General features: G+C 37.0%; 1 protein-coding gene across 2 annotated transcripts in view; it reads right to left on the reverse strand.

The window, feature by feature from the left end:
- LOC105440918 (mucin-17-like) overlaps nucleotides 1-26,202 on the reverse strand; it is an 86,715-nt gene that overhangs the window by 33,575 nt on the left and 26,938 nt on the right. For both annotated transcript variants that reach the window (XR_004064970.1, XM_030990570.1), the window contains exons 6-31: nucleotides 23,011-23,074; nucleotides 22,436-22,525; nucleotides 21,692-21,757; nucleotides 20,385-20,456; nucleotides 19,272-19,462; nucleotides 17,169-17,271; nucleotides 16,421-16,523; nucleotides 15,670-15,721; nucleotides 15,193-15,304; nucleotides 14,546-14,605; nucleotides 13,739-13,819; nucleotides 12,806-12,886; nucleotides 12,232-12,282; nucleotides 11,428-11,491; nucleotides 10,711-10,843; nucleotides 10,004-10,099; nucleotides 9,335-9,419; nucleotides 8,658-8,753; nucleotides 7,610-7,901; nucleotides 6,636-6,740; nucleotides 6,018-6,305; nucleotides 4,273-5,121; nucleotides 3,427-3,525; nucleotides 2,470-2,751; nucleotides 1,281-2,018; nucleotides 495-593 (exon numbers count right to left, since the gene is read on the reverse strand). Coding sequence is in view for 1 of the 2 variants with exons in the window: in XM_030990570.1 (XP_030846430.1) it covers nucleotides 495-593; nucleotides 1,281-2,018; nucleotides 2,470-2,751; nucleotides 3,427-3,525; nucleotides 4,273-5,121; nucleotides 6,018-6,305; nucleotides 6,636-6,740; nucleotides 7,610-7,901; nucleotides 8,658-8,753; nucleotides 9,335-9,419; nucleotides 10,004-10,099; nucleotides 10,711-10,843; nucleotides 11,428-11,491; nucleotides 12,232-12,282; nucleotides 12,806-12,886; nucleotides 13,739-13,819; nucleotides 14,546-14,605; nucleotides 15,193-15,304; nucleotides 15,670-15,721; nucleotides 16,421-16,523; nucleotides 17,169-17,271; nucleotides 19,272-19,462; nucleotides 20,385-20,456; nucleotides 21,692-21,757; nucleotides 22,436-22,525; nucleotides 23,011-23,074 (4,352 nt within the window). In the remaining variant the exon portion in view is untranslated. The remainder of the gene's footprint in view (nucleotides 1-494; nucleotides 594-1,280; nucleotides 2,019-2,469; nucleotides 2,752-3,426; nucleotides 3,526-4,272; nucleotides 5,122-6,017; nucleotides 6,306-6,635; nucleotides 6,741-7,609; nucleotides 7,902-8,657; nucleotides 8,754-9,334; nucleotides 9,420-10,003; nucleotides 10,100-10,710; nucleotides 10,844-11,427; nucleotides 11,492-12,231; nucleotides 12,283-12,805; nucleotides 12,887-13,738; nucleotides 13,820-14,545; nucleotides 14,606-15,192; nucleotides 15,305-15,669; nucleotides 15,722-16,420; nucleotides 16,524-17,168; nucleotides 17,272-19,271; nucleotides 19,463-20,384; nucleotides 20,457-21,691; nucleotides 21,758-22,435; nucleotides 22,526-23,010; nucleotides 23,075-26,202) is intronic.

The following is a 26,202-nucleotide window of genomic DNA, read 5'->3' on the forward strand; positions in this document are numbered from 1 at the left end:
CACCAAGCAGAAGTGCATGAATGGATATAGAGAAAACAAATCTGTATTCTTTTAGTAATGGTTTTTTTAAGGTTTTTGGTTTGGGTTCTTAAAGGTTTTTTGCTGTCATTTGTTAGTCCAATTGACTAATAGCAATATGGTTAGCTGGAATAAATAAAAGGTAAACAAAAGAATGGCTAAAAATGTTGTCAAAAATTTGTCTAAATTATTTTGTAATTCATGGATTGGATTAGCACAGTCAGACTAGCAAATCAGAATGGATAAACAGTAAAAGAGCATGTTACACATAAAAACCCTCCTTTGAAGGACAATTCACCTAGGCATTTGCACTAATTCTATGCTCCTGGATTTTTTACTCAAATGATATTGAACTTCCAAAGGCATTATTAGTATCTATATGCATTCACAAGGCTTATTTTCTGATGTGAAAAAAATGAGAACATAGAGCAGTTCAAACATACGGTACAAAATATGAGTAGCATGTAGATCAATACCTCCATTTTCTGCTGCAAACAACACCTTGACTATTGCATCATTATCAGAAATTGAAATGTCATCATAGTTTGTCCATTCTATAAGTTCCAATGAGCGATCTGTAGGTTGAAATAAAAAAGATCATGGTAACAAAAATAAATAATTGGGCCTACATTTTGAAAGGACAGCAATGTCAGGGTCATAAACCTGGCACCCTCTAACAATTTAGGTATACAAATAATGTCCCCATTGCCACGATAGCGTGACTACTATAATAAGTATGGCCATATAATGTAACACCATTTCCATGATTTCATAAAAATCACCCATGAGTTAAACAAAAAATATCATAACTCAACAAAAATCAAACAATTGAGAAAATTGCTACCCTTGAGAATTTGTCATTGTGCAATTCAGCTATGCCACAAGAAATATACCATGGTACAAATACAATAAGGGGTAGAGTATAAAGTATTTTGTAAAATTCATTGCATGGTGTTGTACACAATACTTTTGTAATTACATGGATACAGTCTCATTTAGATATTAAATTACAAAACCATTTTTTTTTTTTACTGATGATGAGAAGTGTAATTCGCTTCGCATTTCTGCACCGTCTAACAATAGCTCAGTGAATACTTGCAGGAACTGCCAACTATCTACCCGTTAAAAACAACATGGCTGCTTTTAGTGGCAGTTTATTACATCATATCGGTAAGAGCCTTTTAAAGATAAAATAGCTAAAAATTCTTGCCACTACATTAATTATCAAACAGCTGACAGGCAGGATACAGAGGATTACTTACTTGTAGCATCACCACTTTGCCATACAAATCCATTGGTAGCATAGCCTTGCTTGGTGGCAACAACCCCAAGCCATTCCTCTCGCAGGATTGTCTCATCGATCTGCACCACGTTGGAATCTCGACCGGTACTGAGAAAGGTGGTTTGGTTGTTGTTGTAAACAAGAATGGTTGTGTCAACAACCGGGGATCCACTAGAGGAGAAAACAGCGACTGTCAAAGCTGCTTGAATCTCTAGGGTCTCTGTTGCAGGCAAAGGATCAGTGGACGTAGCAATGGAATCTGTGACATTGTTGTCAGTGGGAAAGTCTGTGCTTGCTGTTGTTGTTGTGGCATTCACAGGAGTTGAATCTGTGGCATTAAGAGGTGTTGATTCAGTTGCATTCACAGTGGTTGAATCTGTTCCATTTACAGGTGTTGGAGTGGTTATGATTACAGTTGAAGGCGTTGTGGCAACTGTGGTAGCATTTCCTGTTGGTGGAGGTGGTGGGGGAGGTGTGGTAGAAACTGAATTTGTGACATTAACAGGTGTTGAAGTTGTTGCATTTGTAGCTGTTGCCACTGTTGCATTTGTAGGTGTTGCCACTGTTCCATCTGTTGTGGCTGATGCTGTTGAAGTTGATGGTGGTGGTGTTGTGGCAGCCATAAGCCATGAAGATGGCATTTCTGCAGTGTATCTCCAGAAAAGATTTGAGCCATCATCCAGGATGACCTCTCCTTGACCATCCTCTATCCATAAACCTGCAAAAAGTGAGACATTTAAAAATGAAGGTATTAAAAGAAGAAATGTAGGCCATGAAGGGACAATATAGAACTATGTCTTAATCTTCAACCTTGAAGATACACTGTAAATGTAAGAAGAAAGTGTAATTGCATCACAAAACACATGTCTGTCTTGAATGAGAATGGACAACAGTATTTAGAGAAACTCTGAAAGTTCGAAACTACAGGGAAAGAGAAAGGGAAAGAACAGAAGACCAAGAATAAAAAGGAGATCCATCTTGAAATAACAGATTTCTCCTTGATGTCAAGTTGGGCTGACATGACAAGGATTAAAACACCATAAACCCTCAGTACAAAAGGAGTGTGGAAGTTTTCAAGATATTGCAGATAAAAGATTTGGGCTTATCATTATGTTACCTACATGAAAAGGCAGCTTTCATCAAAAGTGTCGTTTCTATAGAAACCTTACCTGTCTCCTCATTGTACAGGTAAGCCGTAATGTTATCTCCTTCCCTGAATTCACTATCAGAAGAGATGGGTAGGGTAAAGACCACATCCTGTAAATCAATCTCTTCCCTGGCTCCTCTCTGCAGAAGGGCAAAATCCATGGCTGCCAATGGATCGATTGGCACGATGTTACCGTAGCCATCCTCTGTCACACCTTGAGGGAGGTAGGATGCAGGTCCATCGCTTGTAGCATAACCAAGACTTCCCGGGTTTTGGCCCAAATCAGGGATAAAACTTACAGTGGCTGTTGATGAAAACAAAATTAGACAAATGTAGTCTTGATCCTCTTATAGACAATCTTATTGGCAGATATTGAAGGCTGCTCACAAGAAGGCTACAGCTATGTATTCAAAATGGAAGTAAAGGCCTTCTTGTAGGCAACAGACAGCATGTTTATTTGGTCATCGAATCAACTATTTTATGGAAGAATTCTAGCAAAATAATGACAGGTTTGAGAAATGGCAATATCTAATTATAGTCCAAATGGCAACATTTTTTAGATATGCATTCTAGCTGATTTTCCTGTGCAATTTGTAAACGAATTTCACATCTAGACGATTATACTACTTGGCAAAGATAAGTTTTCCATCACTCATCTTTCTGATAATCAGTGTGGATTTCAATAATTATATAATGATGCATTTAATAAATAAAAATATCACGGTTTGTTGGTTTGCGCTTCATCGTGGTAGTACATGAACTTTAGTTTGTTGGCCTTATTCATTTTACAGCTTGTTAAATGAGTTTTTCAGTGAGATATTTGATTGTTTGGGCTTGTCATTTACATGGCTGGTTGAGTTTCTTGATTCAAATGATGGAGTGTGCAGGCTCATCTCTAAAATGATGTTCTAATTATCATAAAGAGCAATGATAATGTAAATCACTAACATTACAATACTTCTACATGGGAAATAAATACCTCCATTTTTTGCCTCAAAGGATATTCGAAAAATTCCATCAATTAGTGTGCCGGGTAATTGTTCAACGTTTGTCCATTCTATAAGTTCCAATGAGCGATCTGCAGTATGAAATAGAAAGATTATGGTAACAAAAATAAATAAATAGACTTAAATTTTTGTAAAGGACAGCAATGACAGGGTCAGCAACTTGAAACCTTCTAATAATTAACAAATAAAAATAGTATCCCCACTGCCGTGATAGCACGACTACTATAATAATTATGACCATATAATGTTTCACCATTTCAGTGAATTCATTTAATCATCCATGGGTTAAACAAAAAAGATCATAACTCAACAAAAATCAAAAAGTTGAGAAATTTACTACCCTTGAGAAATTTGTTATTATGCAATTAAGCCATGCCACAAGGTGTTTACGATGGTACCAATAACAGGTAGAGTGCCAAGTATTATGTTAAATGCATCGCATGGTGTTGTACACAAGATAGCTACATGGATAAAACCGCTTTTAGAGAATACGTTGCAAAACCACAGTGTTTTTTAACCTGTTGGCTACTGAATTATCTAATTCCCATAGACTTAACACAGAGGCCACCAGGTTCCAGTAAACAATGGGTTAATGATGAAATCAAGTTTAATACGCTTCCCATTTCCGTATCCTTCTATTATACACAGAGCTCAGAGAATACCTCCCAGGAATTGTCAATTATCTACACGTTAAATACAACATGGCTGCTTTTGGTGGCAGTTTACTGCATCATATTGGGAATAGCCTTAAAAAAACCAAGCTTTCTTGCCACTGCATTACCTTAAAGCTGACAAGCAAGATGTAGAGGATTACTTACTTGTAGCATCACCACTTTGCCATACAAATCCATTGGTAGCATAGCCTTGCTTGGTGGCAACAACCCCAAGCCATTCCTCTCGCAGGATTGTCTCATCGATCTGCACCACGTTGGAATCTGGACCGGTACTGAGAAAGGTGGTTTGGTTGTTGTTGTAAACAAGAATGGTTGTGTCAACAACCGGGGATCCACTAGAGGAGAAAACAGCGACTGTCAAAGCTGCTTGAATCTCTAGGGTCTCTGTTGCAGGCAAAGGATCAGTGGACGTAGCAATGGAATCTGTGACATTGTTGTCAGTGGGAAAGTCTGTGCTTGCTGTTGTTGTTGTGGCATTCACAGGAGTTGAATCTGTGGCATTAAGAGGTGTTGATTCAGTTGCATTCACAGTGGTTGAATCTGTTCCATTTACAGGTGTTGGAGTGGTTATGATTACAGTTGAAGGCGTTGTGGTAACTGTGGTAGCATTTCCTGTTGGTGGAGGTGGTGGGGGAGGTGTGGTAGAAACTGAATCTGTGACATTAACAGGTGTTGAAGTTGTTGCATTTGTAGGTGTTGCCACTGTTGCATTTGTAGGTGTTGCCACTGTTCCATTTGTAGATGTTGGCTCTGTTGCATTTGTAGGTGTTGCCACTGTTGCATTTGTAGGTGTTGCCACTGTTCCATTTGTAGATGTTGCCTCTGTTCCATTTGTAGGTGTTGCCTCTGTTCCACTAACAGTTGTTGCAGTTACCACCTCTATGGCTTCAGCTAACACCCATGAATCTATTCTTGGAGCTGTGAGTTCCAATAACAATGTAGAACTGTCATCTCCAACTATTACCATCCAGTCTCCATTCTGCATCCAATGACCTACAGAAATAAATGACACAAATATTGTATGAAATTCAAATTGAATATAACTACTGTTTCTTCAACGTGCCAGCTAGTGCTACAATTCTGTGGAAATGATTTTGCAACTACGATTAGAATAATGTTCAAACTATCACCTAAAACATCATCCAAAAGCTACTAATCACATGCATAGTGAGAGATGACAGGGCCATTCCCCTCCCCCAATCCTCTTGTACAGATCCACGTTTCTTTGTTTAAACTATAAATCTGGATATTCAATGAGCTTACATGTATTCCCCTAAAAAATAATTAACCAAGTGTTGATAATTATTGCAGAGTTTTCCCTCTTAAAGATGAAGATGAGTTCTGGTCATGCGATTGCATTGTGAAAGAAATGGGTGTGGAACCGACCAGAAAAGGTTGATCGTCTAGCATATAAGAATTTGTGTGTATTGCAAGGTTCTGGAATCATCAAAATAATAAGAAATTTGGCCAAGTCTTGGTAAAGTTACAAACACTGTACACAGAAAGATGTATATGGGACTACATGAACACGTGGCGTAAAAAGCCAGCCCCCCCCGATTTTTACGATGTTACATGCATATCTAGAATATGAAGGCATTTGAAGAGCCATGCTTTTCAGGGAACATGTATTATCTGATGCTCTTCCACACTTGCATAATAAGAATGAACAACGCTCACAAATTATTTTTCACCTCTTCCCAGAACTAAACCTTCTCTTTAACTATTGTATTCATAGGGAATGATTTAAATGATCCACCAGCCTTTTATTCCCCTAGACCTTTCTTATTGAGCAAATGAACGCATATATGTATTATGTTTTTGTTATTTTTAGAATATAGAGTGAAAAAAAAATGCAAACCAAATGAAACAACTTCCTAAACTCTACTCACCAGTGTTTTCGTCAAAGTAGAACGCGGGCAAGACATCACCCTTTGACAGTGGGGAATCCTCTTTGACAGGAACTCTGAAAGTCACATTCTCCAGACCTTTGACCTCCTCATACGTGTCATTGATTAGAGAAAACTCTACTGCTACGTATGGTTCAATGACTACCAGGGTGCCGTTAACATTCTCGAAGACGGTCTCTGGTAAAAGTGAAGACTGGCCTTGGACGACTAGATAGCCAGGAAGTGAATCAGAAATAGACTGTTCTTCAGAGGCAGGGACCTCGATGGAGCCTGAGAGAAGTGAAGTAAAAAGAAGTGAATATGATGGACAAGAAACCTTCTATTTTGAGCTAGAAGAGTTTTAACTCTCTGACCGGATATATGGGTTAACACTCTTCTGCCTCTTGGCAAATTAAATATTCTTTTGAAAGAATTTACCTTTTTTTATGTATCACTTTACAATACCTTAAAAAGTACCGTATTCTATTTTGGTGTTTTTCTAGCGATAGTGTGTTTCAAGCAACAACAACAAAAGTCTAGACTGATTCAAAACAATACAGTAAAAAAACATGAATTATTTCCTTTAAAACAAAGATGTATATTTATGAGATTCAAATCTACCTCCATCTTGTATCTCCAAAACAAGGAATCCTGTCTCCTGTCCATTCTGATCAACAGCACGGTCCAAAGAGCCATTTACCAGAATACCCAGCTGAACAGAAGAGGCTAACATAAAGAGAAAAGATGAGAAATGTTATTAAATGTATGCCTACATGAAACATCAGTCCATGTGACGGACCAAGGATTTTCTTACAGCTATAAAGATATAGGTCAAAATCTATGACAAGCAAAATAGAAAAGCTTTTAAGGTTTGTCATGGGGGCACAGTTTGTGCTGGTGCACAGGATACAGAAATTCTGTGCCTTGATACTCCTCCCCCTTCTCTCCTCCCCCCTCCCCCCCCCCCCCCCCCCCCCCCACCCAGCAAATGTGGTCCTCTGCGTCATTCCAAAGCAACATCACGAATTACTTCTTCCAAGAAGAAGGGTATCGCCAAATAATACCCAAATTTGAGTTTCTTATCTCATTAGATCAAGCTTGAGTCGAGCAGTCACTCGTACAAGATGAAATGTTGAGAAAATATATTGCCTTTCTTCCTAAATTTCATAATCCCATCCTAATTCCTTTCAAACTTCTCTTGAAAGCACATTTTTGCTATAAGATGATATCACATCCAAATATTTCCCTAAGAATATAACACACAAAGACATTGAATTATGTTTCTAATTTCAAGCATTATGACAGGTGTATTATCATTATAAATGTTATTATCATTAATATTATTATTATCATTATCATAATTGTCATTATCATGATTACTGTTATTATCATCTTTATGGTTATTATTAATATCATCAACATTAACATCATCATTGTGTTATCATAAGCATTATCATCGATCAAAGCATTTTGATTGGCACAAACAAGTATCTAGACTTGTGTTATAATAGAAACATTTAACTTCTTAGAACAGTATAACAATTACACACTGGCTGCAAAAAGTTAGCCTTTATTACACATCACGGAACACTTACTTCTATTATCTGCCAATTCCCACTGGAAACCGCTGGCAGCATATCCAAGTTTGGTAACAATAACACCGAGGCGCTCAGTGGATGACAGCGGAACTGCCACTGTCACGGAGCCCGAGTCGCCTGGGGTTGAAAACTGGTAGCTCTCGTTGCCCGACACCACCAATACCATCGCCGCATACAGCTCGCTGTCAAGAGAGTCGGTTACCGCGATGGATAGAGTGATGAGTGGTATATCGCAGGTAGTTCCTGTCCAGTCTCCATCGCATATGCAGGTCAAAGAGTTGGTGCATTTCTGTTAAGTATCACGTTCGACAAGAAGAAATTCATAAATTTTCATCTTTGTGAGCACAGTCTAATAGCCGTCTGGTACGGGGAATTCCTTAACAAAACTGTATAGTGGCGGTCAGTGGAGCCAGACGTGTTCTCATGCAACGGAACAACCTTGCCTGCTGCGCAAACTTCACTCCAAGTACTCGCTACACAAACATTGATGATGTCATATGCTATATGGATGACTGCATATCACGGGCTCAGTAAAGCTATATGCACCAAGATATGTAAAATACATAGACCAGTGTCGTTTCTCCTTTTCAGCAGACATATGACAAAGTTTGGAATTAAGAGGGCCTGTCATAATTGCGAAATGTACTGAACCGCTTTATAGTTCATTAAAAAGTTAGAGTAAAATGATACATTTACTACTTAGGTTTGTTTTGTTTTGACAGTTTCCAACTACTACTACTATACTGCTGCTACTACTACTACTTCTACTACAACCTGTACTACTAAAGAAGTTGGAAGGAATTCCGACCCGCTCCCGTTTTCAAATCTTAGAACCGAAAAACAAAACTGTAAAATCTAATAACCTTTCTTTTCTTTTTTCTTTTTGTCGCCTTGTCGGTGATTATTTTTCATCAAATTAACATCTCCTCTCTTTCTGCTTACTTAGAAAATGTGCCCCCCCCCCCTCCACTTTGAGAATCTGGAAACGTCTCTGCCATTAGAAGAAAAACGAAATTGACAGTTTTTGCCAATCCTATATACTGACCCCGTTTCCTGAGCACGGTATACCCGGTGTAGCAGTCGGGCAATTGTCCAATGAATAAACGTCCTCGATTGCTGTACAGCTGTAGTCCAAGCACACCTGTCAGGGAAAACATAGGATTCAATATTTCAAACTTTTTTTGTTAAAGAATTATGTTTATTTCATAATTTTATTATTAAATATCTGCAAATTTACACAAATAAAATGCAATTGAAAGGTAATTTGAAGGAAAACAGAAATATTCCAACGCATGTATGATGGAGACCAAAAGAAACAAAAAAAAATATTTGAAATAGGGGGTTAATCATTCCGATTAAAACGTGAAAGATAATGAAAAGGTTTCAAATAGAATTTTGTTCCCCCAACGAACATTTTTCTAGTTCTGGAATAGAGAACTGGGACGCTTAAGGCGCCACTCCACCCCCGAAAAAATATAATCATTGCCCTACTTTAGCCATCCTCTCCCACACACACACCCGCAATAACCCACCCGCCCACACACCAAGGCACATACACACACAACACAAACACACATGCTTTTAAAATAGTGCCGCCACATATGAATAGTGATATTCTAAACTGAGACAGAAACCAAAAGTTTTCGTTGAAAACATAGTTTTCCTCTTTAATCCCATCCGTCGCCTGTTCAGTAAAACTAGCGCTCTACTAACTCCACTGACCTGTCCTTCGCTACATTTCGTTCCGTCAATAACATCTCCGAGACCGCTGAAGTCTAAAAGAGCATAATCTGACACCCACAAGGCTCTGTAATAACACAAAAGCGAACTAAATTGTACTGTGATGAACTAAACATACTACACAAATGTCAAGAGGACATATTTGAGACGGCAGAACATAACGTGGGTTTTCATGATCTTTGTGATGGAGATGAAGAATCCAACATGATACAAATGAAAGAAAGTGAGGAAGTTCTCTTGTATAATAATCTACGAACATAATGCTACGCCTTAATTTCCGTAGAGAAGGCAATTTTTGTAGTTCCAGATCAAAATAATGAATTTGATTGTATATTTTGTCCATACCTTTCACGGTTTGAAATAAAATTTACACAGTCGTACTATGTTACGTGACCACGTTTGCTGGTTTCATATATTTCTCCCCCCCCCCCCCACCCACCCCCTTACCTTTTCTTGACAATGCTGGGAACGATATGCCAACTAAATACAGATATATGAGACTTAATAGTTTCAATAAAAGTCAATGAAAAGTTAGATTGAGAATGTAAGATAAAGAAGATATTATAGATGTAATGTGAAAATAAAGATAAAGTCAGATTTAAAAAAAGATAGGTGACACGGAGAACGAGGTGGATGATGACATTGACTTACGAGCAGGAGCCATCCGAAGTCTCGTCAAGCGTCTCGAACCCGACCCCGTCTAGTTGAGCTGCATTCGCGCATTTGAGAGCTCCACATAATGCGTCCCTGGAAATAAAGACAGATTACAATAGTTATCGCCATGATCAACATCATCATGATCATCGATCATCATCAGCAGCACCATCAACATCATCAACAAAAACAACAGCATCGTCGTCGTTGTCAGCATCATCATCTTCTTCATTACCATTATCACTATAATTATTTTATTTAAGAACTCCACAGAGCACGCCCCTTGAGATAAAGAAAAAGTTACAAACGTTATCATGATCATAACAACAGTAGAGCGGCCGCCTCACAACCGGTAGGTCGTGGGTTCGAACCCCGGCCGCGTCATACCAAAAGACGTTAAAAGATGGGAGTTGTTGCTACCTTGTTTGGCGTTCAACAATAAGGGATAGAGCAACGTCGATCTGGCGCTGCTCAGTGGCTGCCGGGCTCACGATCAATTGGGCAAAAAGAATTTCCGTTTTGGTTTAATTATTAGGCTATTAGTAGTAGTAGTAGTAGTAGTAGTAATATTATCATCGACAATATCATCATCCCAATGATCATCACAATCATCATCATCACCAAAATTAGTATCATCAATACCAATATCATTCTCAACAACATTATCATCGTCATCATAATTATAATCATAATAACAATCTTACTCGGAAGCACAAGGCGCATAAGTTACGCTGTAAGCGCCTGCCGTCAGAGAAATCGTTTCGATACCACACCGACCGGATGGCTTCTCTCCCTGTGTGTTGCCCTGGTAACAATCTGTTTCAGCCGCTGCTGCATCTGTATAGATGGAAAATAGAAGATTTTTTTTTAATTATTTTTTTGTATTTTCTATTTTTAGTATGCTTTAAATTTCAGTACAGTACTTTTTATTTTTTTCAGCATGATGCTGCCACGAGTGCATAAGGAAAAACAATTTGTCTTTCATGTTTACATATTTATTCTTTGGATTTTATTCACAAAGTTCAGTTGGATAGACGTTCGGCGTTTAGGCATTACATATATATCGTCAATTGCAATGGTGTATTTACCAGCAACCCCATTTGAATCCCAAGAAAATGTTATTTTTAATTTCATTAGATCTACAATACGCATTCCCTACAGAGCAGGTACGCCCCTCCCCGATCATGTGGCCATTATGCTATTCTTTATCCTTGTAAGGGATATCACCACTACTATTTTGAACCAACGAGTAACGCAATGTCACAACTGTGAAGAAATCAGGAAATGTGAAATGGTGTCTAAATGAAAGTTACCCCTGATGCTTAACTAAATTATATCTATACTAATAATAATGTTCCGCTTTTATATAGCGCCCAATACATCGATAAAACGATATGGCTAAGCGCTCTACAGATGCTTACCGTTTCCCATTGAATTCTGGCACTGTCCATCTAGAGTCGGACAACGACCTTGGTAGCAATAGCCCTGTATGACAAAACCAAAACAAGGAAACGAAATGTAATAGCCGTTGTGCGCGAGGCGTCATTTCGATTGCCGTATTACCTGCGCCAATCAAGCCCGTCAAAGAAATTCGTTCCTGCGTCAGCAAGTCAGAACATCGTTTGCACTGTTATTTTGCATTCACTTTTAATTTGTACATCACTCTCATTTAATGGCGTTTAGAGACTGCGTCAGTTGCATAGGCAGCCCTACGTCAGCAAATAGCGCACAGAAAGCAAACAATTGACCCTTAAATGTGTGCAGAGGGAGTGATTAAAGTCTTATATGTTGGAGCAGTAATCAATACTTCATTAATAGGCCTATTTATTTTATCTACGGTTTCAAGATTGCATTTTTGTTTGTTTCCTGAAATCGTGGCCTAGCTGCTTTTCAGCCAATATCGTAAAACATCACCATGTTGTGAAAAAAAACATCACGATGTTTGGACAGCCGTGTTAATTAAGTGTTGAGCCTATTGCAAGTTATTTAATAGTATAGTTTTATAAGTGTCTTCGTCCTGATATTCCTTTTAAATGAAGATTATCTACTTGCACACAACAGTAAATGGCTCAAACTAGCCCAAAGTCATAATAATGGCAATATTTAATATCATCATGAAAGCAAAATTAAAAGAATGCATATTCAATATCAATAAGGAGGTTTAAACCGTTATTGTTTGTCTATTTATGTTGGGAGGGCTTTTTTTCATTACGTGGCTAACTTACTTTTCCATTTCCACATGTTGTTCCGTCATGGACATAATCGTCAACCGGGCACTGCAGAGAAAAACAAGAAATTGTGGTTATTCGTTATCTTTTTTCTCGTTATTGTTGTTGTTGTTGATAAGCGACAGACTTGAAAATGAGGTGTACCTATCCCAACAAATAGCTCATCTTTGGAATCATATCTATGCCCCCCACCCCCCCCCCCACAACTCCCCCCTTTTTTCCCCTGGATATCCCACTGATGACTCAAATTATGATGACCGATACAATGTACAGGGTCATTATGTTCAGAATTTTCAGAAATTAAACAAAAGGATAATCTTATTTCTAAATTAAAATGATTATTGAACATATTATAGATACATGTGTCTACCCCCCCCCCCTCAACATTCCGAAAGTGTGGGGTAGAGGCAACCCAATATAAACAATATAACGGGATGGGGAGAAGAGGGTATATGTGGGGAAAATATTTTTTGATGATGGACAGACTTAAGATGGGGCAAATGAGAGCTAGAGAGAGAGATAGCAACGGATGCGGGAGTCTAATGGGAGAGATAGAATGTATCCACATTACCTTTCCCGAAACACCATCACACCTATCGACCAAGTCACACTCTCCACTGGCTTCACGGCAAATTACACCACTGGTCATCAACTGCAAATGATAACAAGCGTAAAACAAACTTAAATATACTACAGTTACATCTGCACAAGTGTATTCCTATTTCATCTGCGCCACTCCAGTCGTTTGAAGGGCTTGGGTAGACATTGACGCAATCAAAAAGACAACGTTATGACAGGCAGAAAAAGATCCCCAATGCCCGTTACGCATGAGATGTCATTGTTTTCTTGGACTTCAGTAGACCCAAAATCAAACGTATAGAGGAAATTAGTGCATATGATAGTTATTCAAAAGCAAATCGAATTTTAATTTTAATTTAATTTTAATTTATTGATTGATCAGTCATACAACATCAATTCTTTTTCCATCAGTTGAACAATAACAAAGATCATGTCACAGAAGAATCATAGATAATAAATGAGTGTACAGTCACCAATAAACATAATGTGATCACAAGACAGAAGAAAATACAATAGAGGCTTTAATGAAATTACAGAACCAATGTGTGTCAGAAAATGTATGCAACGTTAATGTTCCATTCACTTTTAATAAGATATCTCTGTATTAAACACGGCACGTCAAGTCGCCGACGCAGTCTTACGTCAGGCATACGACGCCTCGTGCATCGCAGGCATTTGATAACGGTAGTGATGCGTTACTTTGCTGTAGTCTGTAAATCATTCGATTAATTTTAAGTCTTAAAACTCAGATTGCAATTGGCCATTGTGGTGCTGTATTACATATTCTGTTTGTTTTCGATACTTGATGACGCCATGCAAGAAATTGAATACAGCATGACCAACTAAACTTCATCTTTTGGCTAAAGATAAACAGAATCTCAACATGAGATGACAAAGATTATTATTTCATTGAAATGAAATATACCTTGCACTGGTCGCAACACTCTCCGCCTTGGCACTCACTACCCTCAGTAAATCGACATGACTTATCACAGCATGAACAATCCTGCAAAGAAGGGTAATAATAAATTACACGAAAGTAGAGGCAATACAGGGTGTGTTTTTAGGAACCTCAATCATTCCCCCTTCAAAAAGAAGGAAGTTGTGAGGCATGTAGAAAATGAATGCAAGAATACCAAAGCCCCAACCCCAAACAAGCCATTGACAATTCCTGTTAAATTGCATTAAATTTAGTCTAACGGTATCGGTATATTAAATATATTAAACACATTGCAATTCACACGTTGTATAGACCTCACCGAGATGCATTTTAGACTACATTATATACAAATTAACATTATTGAATAAGATGGCAATTCCGAAATGTGAAGGTAGTGTACCTTAGTCGCGTCAACAAAGCCTATCCACAAGGAGTCCAAACCCACAAATTATTGGCCATTCCGGATAATGTCAACTTTTCGTCAGTTTGTTTTATGTGACTGGTATAGGTCTGAATGGTGAAACTGGGGTATTATGCCAGGACCCTGTTCACATAAGACCTAACATTGATGGTAACTTTGCCATCAATATCAACTACCATGACACCATCACTCAGCAGCCAATCGAATCAAGGTTCCCATGGAAGTTACCATCGACGGCTAGGTTATCATTAATGGTAAGTTTTATGCAACCGGGCCCAGAAAGGCCTTTGCCCTTAGGCTTGGACTCTAAAATACCTAGTCTGACTTGTAAATTAAAATGGAAAAAAGTGATTTGTTTTAGAGGAACTTACCTCACGTCCACAGTCACAATCTTCGCCTTCATCAACATAACCGTTCCCACAGCCGGAACTCTGTGAATTAAAAAACAAAAACAAATTAGAACAGAGAGTTGATCACAAGTGAAATGATCAGAAAAACGATTTACTAAATTTAATAAATTTTCTTCCATTGTTATTTGATTATATTAACTTCCGTCAAATTACACATTACACAAGTCCAAATACTTACTTATTAAGTCTCATTAAGAAAAGTTAAAGGTAAAGATCAGTTATGGTCATGCGATTGAATTGTGAAAGAAACGTTGTGGAATCGATCAGAAAAGGTTGATCATCTAGCATCTAGCATCTGCAAGGTTCTGGAATCATCAAAATGATAACAAAATTGGCCCATTCTTCGTAAAGTTACAAGCACTATACACAGAAAGATGTATATGGGACTACCCTATATCTCTCTCAGACCATGAGAGAAACAAATTTACCAAATATATGAATTAGTAGGCGGTTTCCCGGCAAATTTTTTATCATCATGTATTAGTCAAAACATATTCTTTCACATGATTGGTAATGAGAGCTTCCATTTCATTTTTTGAAATTGGGGCGTTTCCCATACTGGTCTTTACCTTTAAGATCGAGTCTGACTTAAGTCCAGATGTACTCACCATGGTTGGAGGTCGATCATAGAGGCACTGGAGCCCACCCGCTTGTAGAATATTCTCGTACTCGGTAATGGTGCATTGTGCGAAGACGACCGGGGCAGCATCCAGCCATACCCTGGACGTGTGAAATATACATTTCAATTTTTTTTAATATTCTATATAATTATGTGTTTAAATTGAGGCAAGACCAAGGTATACGTATTTCACACACGTTACTTAGTATCATTGAACTGGATAATGTAATCGTGAAAATGTATTGACAGAAAATATAAATTTATTTGTTTTGTCGAATTCAAGCTCTAGAATGTAGTAAAGCTATCAGCATGATCCAGCCATCACATGTACAGAAATTTGAAACTTGGTCGGTAACAAGGGGACAAAATGGGAAAAGAAAGGAAAGGAAAGGAAAGGAAAGGATAGGAAATTAAGATAAAAGTAAGAAAGGAAAGAAGAAGTTAAAAAATATATGAAAGGTCTTACGAAGTGTTTAGGTTCATGACACATTGGCTATTACCGCAAGAACAGGCAACACCTAAAGAGAATAGAGAAACAAATCAATTACAATTAAGTTCTTTTAGCAATGTACATGGTAGACCTGTTTGTTTCTTTATTCTAGTATTGTTTTTGTATATCTCGAAATAACACTAATTTAATTTAAAGCAAACAATATAGACATAAACAAATTTGTGCACAAATTGCTAACGGAAAATCACGTCATTTTGTAACGTTAAGGGGGCGTTAACTCTGTGTTTAGGTAAAATGAGATTTCGCCTTTTTAGCTCCAAACACTCGTTTTGCTCTTTGCCTGCCTCTCCTCGTACACTTTCTTTTACCACCCGATCCAATTCTCATCCTCTCCTTCTCATTCTCTCTCTCTCTCTCTCTCTCTCTCTCTCACTCTTTCCATTTCTCTCTCTCTCTCTCTCTCTCTCTCTCTCTCCTTCTCTTTGTATTATATTATGATTTTTCTCATCTTTTCGGGTATAATACTTATCCTTCATATACCATTTTTTATCAACATATTATCACAAAAACTTTCAAGAAATCAACTCGAGGGAAGTTTCAATACCCAATTGTATTGCCTATATAAATCATGTTCCGAACTCAAAACAGTAATTTTGATGCTTGCAGATTCCAGAGGGTGATAGAAAAGACAATTTAATTAGCCTTAGGATTATTTTTTGAAAGTCTTCGATATCGTGTTATATTATAGAAGTTGTATTTTATTTACCATCTTTCTTTTCATAGTAATCCTCATTCAAGAGTCCAATGTTCCTCGCGACATTCCGAGCCAGCATTGCAGCCGATTGTATCACGAAATCATATCCAACATCCTGAAAAATATAATCATAACACGAAAGTCAAGAAATGAAGAGGCGAGTTGGCTCAGTCGGTAAGGCGTCCGCCTTTCAAATCGAAGATCGAGGGTTCGAATCCTGCCTGCTTTGAGAACCGTGTGTTATGTTATAACCCTTCCCTATTCTATACACGCAGACTATGTTACATTGGAAAACATCCCGTCCCTCAGATAGGACGTTCAGTGGACACTCCATGCGGATAGGAGTCACTTAATTTTCCTGTTTTGGACCCACTGACCACTATTTACCTATTTTTTTTTTCTCGCGATATTCAGTCTTAAAATGTTTTTCATGATAAAGTAATATCTTGATGCAAACAGAGATTTAAAGATTTTGCTCGTTGACCTCACTCGGTCGCAAAAACTTGAAAATTTAGATATATAAAATTCGGACAAGTGGTACCTCTTCCCCCCCCCCCTCCCATAAACATACATACCTTATGCCCGTACAATATGGTCGCTAGAATATTTTCATGCGGTGCTGAATCAAAATCTTGAATGTCCAGAACTTGTTCGTTCGTTTGTTTTTGTTTTTGTTTTTATTATCATTAATATTTCGCTGCTGTCAATAGAAATTGTCATGGTTACTGATATTGAGAGTAAGAGCTGATTTCTTCATCACCTTGACGAGGCCCACGGCTCGTGGAGTGCACATGGTGCCTAGTGTTGCCGCACCGAAGGAGAAGCTGTTTCGGTCAGTCGCTGATACGGGTTCCTCCACAGCTCTGTAAATGAATTGGGGGGGGGGGGGGGGAGTGATGAAAATAAAAATGATAATGATAATAACAAATACAATTTATGTTTTCAGATGTGTGTTGTAAAGTAAGGTAAAGTATAATGATATTACATTTATAAAGCGCCTTTTCGTTAGATATGAAGCGCATAATATTTCTTAGAAATGCGGGGAGACTGTTCCACAGGAGGGAGTAGGGTAATGGATTGAAAGGATTTGAAGCCAGTTTGTCTTTGGGATTCTGGAATGAATATAATATTGCATGTAGGTCAAAAAGTGAGCAGATGTATAGAGGAAATGTGGTTTACAAAGATTTAAAACTTCTAATCAGTTTCCAGTACGGTATTCTACATTAACTAGAAGTCAATGTAGTTAAGTTACAATAGAAAAACATGCACTGTTAGAACGGTGTTTAAAATATCACTGTTTAAAAGAATGTTGTTTAAAAAAGTAAACAACGTTGTTCAAAATCGAAAAATCAGTGCTCGATTGGCTTAAACAACTATCTATTAAAATTTTTTTAATTAAACAGAGTTGTTTAAAAAGTCCCGGGGGCGTCGTTGATATTTTCTCGATACGCGATTGCAATTTGCGCACACACATGCGATATGCACAAAGTACGTACATAATACATGCATGCAAGCATGCAGTGCTGGCGGAAAATGGCGGAACACGGGGCAAGGCGACGACTTGGTTCTTCTCGGCTTCGCCGATGGGGTTTAGGTGAAGTTATAGAGACAAATAATAATGTTGTCTGTCACTGTCATGAATATGATGAACAAATGTTGAAGTAAATTGGCAACAAGCTCTGCATGTTACAGTGTATAAATCGTTGTGATTATTGCAGGAGTGGTTCCAGTAGGTCATTTCACAAATTCAAACAACCAGATAATAACTATTAAACAGTTGTGTTTAAAATTTAAGCAACTCCTTTTAAACAACCCAGTTGTGCAGTAATACTGAATAAACAACAGTTGCTTAGTAATTTAAACATTATTGTTTAAAATTTAAACAACTTGCTTTAAACAACCGAGTTGTGCAATTTTATTACTAAACAACTGTTGTTTAAAAGGTTTTCTAATTTTTAAACAACTAAGTGTTCAAAATGTAAACAACCTTAATTTGTTTAATTTTTAAACAACAGTTGAGGGATTCACCGGTTAACTCGGGGTTGTTTAAAATTTTAAACAACTTGTTTAATTTTTTTTAACAGTGTGGGATGCCTCTAATATGCTTCTAAGTGTTCATTAAACAACGACCTGTGGCTTTTAATATCTGATCTCACAAACCAAAACCCTTTCCATTTAACCTTTTCATGCTCATACGTACTTAAGCCCAAATATTTGATATTTGTAACATCTTCATGACCCCGTAATCTTTGATCTTTGATCTTTTATACCTAAACTCTACTTATAGCGTTCCTAAATACTTATACATATCAATTCAAGATTAGTTAACATTGGTTCAATGGCGTAAGAGTCAAGAAATAGAAGTTGGGAAAATATACCAGAAATCAAATAGCAAGGCTGGATTTGGTCGGGTGTGGCCCTGTACCCCCCCCCCCCCCCACTCCCTCCTCGATATGCCAATTATGAGAATAAGGTGCTGCTAAAGGAATACTGATGTATTTGATATGGCAATTTATTGGTGGCATCTCTGTAAAATATTGTTATGACCGGCCTATTCAACGATTTATCCATTTATTTATTCATTAATTGGTCGTTTCACTGATTAATTTACTCATTCATTTATTTATCTATTTATTAAATTTCCAGGAACATAACAAATTATAACGTAAAAAGAGAGTTATGTCATATATAAATGATGATAATGATATATTAGATGAGATAACACTAACAACAACCAATGCCTGGGGATTTCCTATATGAAGTATAAATTCTGTTTAGGGGCTCTCCCCATTGATTTTTTTTCTTCATAAGGGCAGAAAGAAATACCCCCCTTCCGTTTTTACGAATGATATTGATATCTTACGTTAGATACTCCGTGATGTCGGCTAGTTCTGCGGGGGGCGTGTTCATGTCTTCGTAAGATGACGTATTTCTGACGTAATTCTCTAAGTCGGCTAGCATCATGTGCAAGTTCGATGTATACTCGATTGGATCCTCGTCCACAAAGACCACAACGTTACGAATGATCAGATCGACTTTTAAAGGGTCGAGGAACTAGGAAAAATAATATAATGAAAACAAAATCGAATGCAAATGTGTTTAAAACTTTAATTGAAAATGTGCAACGAAACGTAACCTATGATAAAATTAACAAGTTTCGAACGAAAAGAAATAGCTGTTGGTGCATGAATTACGAAACTTACATCAATTTAAGAAAATGATATTGGCCTCAATTGTCTTTTTTTATTGTTTTCTTCAAGTTTTGACTTCGGGGAAATTTGCTCCCTGATTTCCTCCTTAATATTTATGGGATTGACTTTGCGTCGCAGTTGAAACTATACAAAATGTGTAGGCCCGTGTACATTTTAACAATTGTATAAATTATGTTAAAAATATAAGAAATATAAAGCAGTTACTATATTCCTTGTCGAGGGGCTAAAAAGTTACAAAAACAATAAATTGAGTGTCATATTTTCGTGACTTTTTATTTTTATCTTCCTATCCAGTAAACTCTCAAATGAAAATTGTACATAAGCAGAGAGTGCAAAAATGAAAATCTGATTCATTTAGATTTTAAGAAAAAGTTGAGTTCTGGTCATGCGATTGCATTGTGAAAGAAAAGATGTGGAATAGATCAGAAAAAGTTGATCATGTAGCATGTAAGTATTGGTGTGTACTGCAAGGTTCTGGAGTCATCAAAATCATAATAAATTTGGCCCAGTCTTGGTAAAGTAACAAGCACTGTACACAGAAAGATGTATATGGGACTACACAAATGGTGTCGGGGTTACTTACCTTGATTTCCTAATCTTTCTATGCTCATTACTCAGCCAGTATACATTTTCTACCAAAATTGTTTGGCAAATGACATTTATTTGTAATCTTGTTTCGTTTGATTCTGTGAGAATTAATTTTCTTTTTTTACCAGAACTCAAGTTTATTTTTAATTACTATGGGTTAATGAGTCATTACTTACGTGATTCGCGAGGCTCGCTATGTTTCTTGCTTTGTTTGAAGATCCTACAGTGCTGCTGCTGTACCTATCGTTCTAAGAATGATAAAGATTATGAAAGGGATTTAACTTTAAATCTACCAATCAAATATTATCATGGTGCCAACGAGGATGTTTATAGAGTGGTGAAGTGTGACGTCATCAAAAATCTATTTTTAGAATTTCACCAAAAAAAATCTTCATTTTCCGAAAGAGCATCAAAAATAATGTCCAAATGTCGAAAACCAAGTGAATATGTTAAGTATTAGCTGAGATATGACCATCTGAATAAATGTATGTCCTATGGGAACTCAGTGTATTATGATCTGGCTCCTAACCATTAGGAGCCAGAGCAATTAACACTGAGTTACTAGTATGTGTGTTTCTTTTCTAGATTTTCTCGATAAAAAAGTGGTTTATTCCTAAATTCCTAAATCCTAAAACTACCTCATAAGTTGATATAAGGGTTGTTGTGTATAGCCAATTGGGATTGATAGGATGCAAAGACTTTGAAATACACAAATAAGCAATCCTTTTCTTAATTGACGCCTCTTGTGTGTGCTGATCTTCACAATTGGCAAATAAAACGTTAAATATAAAACATGACATGAACATCAATCATTAAATTTCAAACGCCAAATCCAATCCTGTTCAATGCCAACATTGTAAATTCACTGGTAAATTTCATGGAATTATGGAATTACTGGTTTATAATGACAAACAATCCGTTAATGCAAATCTTGCTCAATGGAGTGACAAAATTATGTAGGTTTAATTAATCTTTCTGTAAATTGTTGAAGAGGCGTCGGAATGTATAATTAAAAGGTAGATGAAGACAAACAAGCTGCACTGCTTCTTGTGACATAACAAGAAGTGCTGTTTGAAGTTTGAAGTATATTTGTTCCACAATACAGATAAATTCAAAAGCCGTGTCGGTTACAAGATAATTCGGGTGAATAAGTTAAATCAAGTATAGTGTACGGTTATTAAGTAGAAAGTACGAAGGAAATATATACATCGTATATATATACAGGAAGAAAGCATTGTAGAATGTGCTGGGCCTAGAAATTGCATTTTATAATAAAGTACGGGCCATATGATGAGGTAAACAAATAATTGTTCCTATTTTTCGTCTATGTTAGATCAATTTGCTTGATGGAGAGCCATTTCCCTTTCCTCTTAACAAGAGGAAATTTATATCATTCAAAAATAAACAGAAAACGAAAGTATCGCATGCCATATTTGGTTCAAAGCTGATACAGGTATTAAAGAAGCAAACGGGATATACTCACAAAGCTTTGGGAAACAAGGATATCAGCTGTGATGTATTTCATTTCATCAGTAACATCTCGTCGGACCTGAAGGTAAAATGGTTTGAAGATATTACATTCAAACATAATCATATATATATATATATATATATATATATATATATATATATGTGTGTGTGTATGTGCGTCTGTGTGTATGTATGTGCGTGTGCGGTGTGCGTGCGTGTGCGTGTGTACGCGTGTGTTTGTGTGTGTGTATATATTTGTATTGTGTTAATATGTAGGGTGACGGGGAAAAAAGAAGTTGATACTTTCGAAAATGTGTGACTAAATAAAAGAACTATTGGATTACAAGGCATAAAACGCTCACTCACGCTCTCTCTCTCTTTCTCTCTTTCTCTCTCTCTATCCTTCTCTCGTTTACTCTCTCTTTCTCTTTCTCATTCTCTCTCTCTCTTTCTCTCTCTCTCTCTCTCTCTCTTTATATATATATATATATATATATATATATATATATATATCAATATATTTATTTTCTTTTTCTTTTCTTTCTCATATCTGATGAATACAAAATCAATGTGTTTTTTTGAGAAAAAAAAATAGAGGAACGAGATGGCTATGGAGCAACAAAATAAAAATATGTTAAATCTTTTTCATTTGGTATATTTTACATGCTTCAAGTATATTAAAAAATAAGATTTAAATTGATTCAAGTCAAATTCAATCAAAAATTCGAAATTCAAAAAGAAAAAGTAATATCCTCACCCTTCTGTGATGATGTGATCTTGATGTGGTATATAAACCCCTCCATTCGCTCTTCATACCATTGTTAGCAATTACGTGATCACCAAGAAGCTACAACAAAAGGCAAAGTTGTAAATCGTTTAATGCAATTTATCAGTAGGCCTACATTGTGAAGTAGACGAATACAACAGCAAAGATATAGGCAATACGGAAGGTGCGGTTGTACACAAAGATAAGTTTTGAGCTAATTATACGATATTCTTAGGCGTCTCCAATATACTTTATTGGCTATTAGTGAGAATAGAGATCAACGTCCTACACAAAATCAATAACAATAGGGGTAGGCTATGGGCACGCCCTTTACAAATTTTCCATGCTCGATCGCGCCCCCTCCCCCACGAAAATTTATGTTAAATGTCAAAATATAAAATCCTGAAAGTTTGTACTTATCTACTAAAACTAAACATACAACAGACGACCTTAGCCTCTAAAGGACGATCACAACACTAGTATCTTTCTAGCCCCCTCCCCCTGAAACAAAATGTTTAAAGATTCAACCTCTCAAGTGATAGGAAAACCTTGAGTTTGAGACTTACCTCGTGTTCGTGAGGATGCAGCGGTTCAATTACAAGTGTTTCAGTCCCAGAAAGTATTAGACCTCTGTGTTTAATGGACATAAACAGGTAAAATAAGAAGAATGCAGAAGATAACCAGACGAAAATATAGAAACATGGCAACTTACTAGTGTGAATCAATTTTGATTTTTGTAATATGCTGTAAAATAATAGTGACTTTAAAAACATGAAGGAAAGTGATGGGTGATAAGGGTTCTTTTCTGCAAGTCACTCTTTTTATTTTTATTTGTATTGTTGTATCTAAGTTGAGGGCTGCCGGTGTGAACGCGTAGAATGTAACCCGCACCGATCGTCCGACTATTAGAGATCGATCGAGAGCGGACGATCGGTGCGGATTTTATCCGCGCAGAATGTCCGTGTCGGACATTCCGTGCGCGCCTCAAATGTCTGACGGACAATCCGTGCGGAAGAGGTCTCGCACCAATAGTCCGCCTGCCGCACCGAATGTCCGTATTCTAGTTCACATATAGTGGAGGCTGTTAGGGCTAAATATGGGTTGTTTGGTGCAGATTCTTCTAAAAGCACCAAATTTGGCCCAGAGGTAGATTATACCATACTTTTACGATTTCTTCCGGACGCCAAGAAGGGCACCCTCTGGGTATGCCATATTGGGCAAATCCAAAATGGCCGCCATCTGAGTTAAAGGTCAAGCGTAGTTCCCAAAGGAAAAGTGGTTGTATGATAATAGTTTATATATTTATGGGGTTTTGGGGGTCAGAGAATCTGATTATGATATTCTTTCATCAATTTAAGATCTCCTTGGGGCTGCCATACTGGTCATATTGATCAAATCCAAAATGGCCGCCATTTGATAGTTACAGGTCAAGTGTAGTTACGAAAGAAAATGGGCTAGTATGATAAAAGTTTATATATTTATGGGGTTTTCGGGGTCAGAGAATCTGATTATGATATTCTTTCATCGATTTGAGATCTCCTCGGGTCATACTGGTAATATTGGTCAAATCCAAAATGGCCGCCATCTGATAGTTACAGATCAATAGTAGTTCCAAAAGGAAAAGAGCTAAAATGATTAAAAAAAACTATATAGTAAGGAGGTTTTCTGGGTCAGAGAATCTGATTATGATGTTGCTTGTATCAATATTGCAGGTCTCCTTGGGACTGTCATGCTGGCCATATTGGCCAAATAAAAAATGGCCGCCATCCGAGTTAAAGGTCAAGCGTAGTTTCAAAAGGAAAAGGACCAGTATGATAAAAGTTGATGAATTCATGGGGTTTCCGGGGTCGGATAATCTGATTATGATGTTCTTTTATCAATTTTATTTCACCATCCTGTCCTAAGGCTACAATGAAGTCCATTTCCTAGTTGAAGAAGATGAGTGAAGATACGCCAAATTCACACTTGAGTGGGTTTAAATCTTGGCCTGCGTCATCAATATGCAACTTTCCTCTGTGAAATGCATAATACATTCGTTTTCGAGAATTGGCAAGGAAAATAGATAAACAGTAAAAACAGACCATGAATAAAGAAATAAACAGCTTGTTCGATTTGTTTTGAAGCATTATATTCAAAGACCCGGACAGCTTTATCTTTATTATCCATATAAATAACGTCTATAATCACTGTCAGACGGGAGATAATACCAATACGAAATGCATTAAGCAACGTCTAGACATAACGGTCGAATCTCAACTTTAGTTTTCTCATTCTTCTTTACATTTCGAAGCGTTACATGGGATCTTAATCCTTTTTTTTTTTTTTTACATACATCAATGCCCCCATTTAAGCATACTTTGAATCTGGTCACGCTTCGAAAAGTTCGTGGCCTAGCATTTTGCTTCTGTTGATGATCAAATAGAGAAAACACCCTTTATAGATAAGGGAGAGTGTGAACAAAGCACGAAGTAGGAGCAGTGCAATTTAAATATCAAGGGATGGATTAGAGTTTCTTTCTAAAATGAAATGAAAGGGCTATTTTATTTTCATGAGTCCTTTCACTTCATTGAAGAAATAACCTCTCTTTATATCTTAGAGACACTTGCTCTTTAAAGTCGAAAAAACTCGAGAGCATCCTGGGGCCCCGCCCTGGAACCCCCGGTGGGGGGTCTCCCAGGCCCCTAAAGCTGTGCCATATTGTACGGATCCATTAGAAAGCAAAATAAGCCCAATAAATAATTTGTATATATATATATATATATATATATATATATATATATATCTATATATATATATATATGTATACATACATATATATAGTTATCCTATGCAAACTTCCTCTGTGAAATGCATACTAAATTCGTTTTCGAGGGTTGGCAATGAAAATAGATAAACAGTAGAAACAGACCATGAATAAAGAAATAAACAGCTTGTTCGATTTGTTTTGACGCATTTAAAAACCCGGACAGCTTTATCTTTAATATCCTTAAAAAATAACTTCTATAATCACTCTGAGATGGAATAAAATACCAAAACGAATTGCATTATGCAACGTCTAGACATAAAGGTGAAATCTCAACTTTATTTTTCTTATTCTTCTTTTAAATTTCGAAGCGTTGCATGGGATCTTCATCCTGTTTTTTCTACATACATCAATGCCCCCATTTAAGCATACTTTGAATCTGGTCACGCTTCGAAAAGTTCGTGGCCTAGCATTTTGCTTCTGTTGATGATCAAATAGAGAAAACACCCTTTATAGATCAGGGAGAGTGTGAACAAAGCACGAAGTAGGAGCCGTGCAATTTAAATATCAAGGGATGGATTGGAGTTTATTTCTAAAATGAAATGAAAGGGCTATTTTATTTTCATGAGTCCTTTCACTTCATTGAAGAAATAACCTCTCTTTATATCTTAGAGACACTTGCTCTTTAAAGTCAAATTAACTCGAGAGCATCCTGAGGCTCCGCCCCGAAACCCCCGGTTGGGGGCTCTCCAAGGCCCCTAAAGCTGTGCCATATTGTACGGATCCATTAGAAAGCATAGTTCTTCTATGCAAACTTCCTCTGTGAAATGCATAATATAATCGTTTTCGATGGTTGGCAATGAAAAAAGATAAACAGTAGAAACAAACCATAAATAAAGAAATAAACAGCTTGTTCGATTTGTTTTGAAGCATTATCTTTAAAAACCCAGACAGCTTTATCTTTATTATCCTTAAAAAATAACGTCTATAATCACTCTGAGATGGAATAAAATAC

Source organism: Strongylocentrotus purpuratus, unplaced genomic scaffold, assembly GCF_000002235.5.
Source record: "Strongylocentrotus purpuratus isolate Spur 01 unplaced genomic scaffold, Spur_5.0 spur5_scaffold_19, whole genome shotgun sequence".
In the NCBI taxonomy this organism is placed as follows: domain Eukaryota; kingdom Metazoa; phylum Echinodermata; class Echinoidea; order Camarodonta; family Strongylocentrotidae; genus Strongylocentrotus; species Strongylocentrotus purpuratus.